Below are 1,520 nucleotides of genomic sequence, written 5' to 3'. Positions count from 1 at the left end.
GGAAAGAAAGGAAGGGGCAGGAGGGAGGGAAGGAAGAAGGAAGGAAGGAAGGAAAGGAGGGGGCGGGAGGGAGGGAAGGAAGGAAGGAAGGCAACCAAGAAGCTTCCTTGCCTTAAAAAGTCACCTCAGTGGCCCAGATGTTTGCTTCAGTTCCTCTGGCAATCCTGTGGGAGACCCTCACCCAGATGTGCTCAGTGGGAATTGCAACAGACCTGAAGGGGCCAGTTGAGTCAGGTGGCCCCAGAAGCCGCTGCTGTTCTTGGTGGGGCTCTTACTCCTCCCCCCCCCCAACTTTACACAGCTCCAGTTCTGGCCACAGCCTGGCCGGCTGCCACTTACCAGGGTGTCCACCCCCAGGGTGAAGAGCATCAGGAAGAACAGGATGGACCAGAAGAAGGAGCCGGGCAGCAGAGCCAGGGCCTCCGGGTAGGCCACAAAGGCCAGTCCGGGTCCTGAGGAAAGAGCCAGGGGTCACTCAAAGCCCACCGCCTGCTTCGGCCAAATCGGGGCACGCCAGCAGGCAAGACGGGGTTTGGAGATGGAGAGGAGCGGTGGGGCGGTGGGTGGGGCCCCTCTTCACCCAACCCTACGCTGCTCAGCCCCTCTTCTCCGAATGGCCTGCCCCTGCCCCTGCCCCCCAGGAAAATAGGGGTGCCAAAACGGCCTTTGCTCTCAGGACCACCGTCGAGCCGGGCTTGAGGAGCGTCGAAGGTTTCCAGGACAGCCCTGGAGATCTCAAACCCTCGGAGAGGCAACGGGGGGGGGCACCCAAGGGGGGCTTCCCAACACCCTCCCTACCTGAATCGGCCACCCTTCCGACCGACACCTTCTTCCGCCAGGCCATGTGCCCCAGGACGGAGAAAATGGCAAAGCCGGCGAAGATGCTGGTGCAGCAGTTGCCAATGCCGATCACCAGCGTGTCTCTGGGGGCGGAGAGAGAGAGAGAGACTCGTGGGGCTGAACAAGGGGGTGGCCGGCTGTCCTCTGGGCTGTGGGCTCCTGCGCTGATACACATCCCCCCCCATTGCTGGATCCCAGGGCTTTGTCTTCCCCGACCCCCAAAAGTTTCCCATAGCAAGAATAGGTTGTGACGCTGGGCCTTTTGAGGCCAGAGACCCCCCCAAAGTTTTTTCCCAGCGTGGCAGATCTGGGCAGACCTGGGATTCGGGCCAGGGAGCCGGTGGGCCCCCCCCAGGGCTCACCTGATCACGTTATTGTCAAACTTGTTGTAGGAAGCCATGGAGAGCAGCCCCCCGAAGCCGATGCCCAGCGAGTAGAAGATCTGCGAGGCCGCGTCGTTCCAGACCTTCTCCACGGGAGAGAAAGAGACAGTCTGGGTTCCTCTCTCTCTGTTGACCCCGCCACTTGCACCCTCGTTTACTAACGTGGACTGAGAAGCCTGGTTACTAGAGGCATCAACCCAGCATGTAAGGCACAGTTGGTGCCTGCAGAAATACGGAAGGCTGAATTCTGGCTCACAGAACGTGTGAACTCAGTTAGTCGTGGGTTACTCAAAAAAC

General features: G+C 60.3%; 1 protein-coding gene across 1 annotated transcript in view; it reads right to left on the bottom strand.

Moving 5' to 3' along the window:
* The window catches only part of LOC107301183 (sodium-dependent proline transporter-like), a gene marked incomplete at its 5' end in the record, with an annotated part of 5,728 nt that extends 4,283 nt beyond the window's left edge, over positions 1-1,445 (bottom strand). The window contains 3 exons of the mRNA XM_015830442.1: positions 340-452; positions 799-923; positions 1,203-1,445. Coding sequence (XP_015685928.1) covers positions 340-452; positions 799-923; positions 1,203-1,445 — 481 coding nt within the window. The remainder of the gene's footprint in view (positions 1-339; positions 453-798; positions 924-1,202) is intronic.
* Positions 1,446-1,520: the final 75 nt, after the last annotated feature.

This window comes from Protobothrops mucrosquamatus, unplaced genomic scaffold, assembly GCF_001527695.2.
Source record: "Protobothrops mucrosquamatus isolate PMUCROS unplaced genomic scaffold, P.Mucros_1.0 scaffold10516, whole genome shotgun sequence".
In the NCBI taxonomy this organism is placed as follows: domain Eukaryota; kingdom Metazoa; phylum Chordata; class Lepidosauria; order Squamata; family Viperidae; genus Protobothrops; species Protobothrops mucrosquamatus.
The sequence above is the reverse complement of the archived record's forward strand: the minus strand, read 5'-3'. Positions and strand labels throughout refer to the sequence as shown.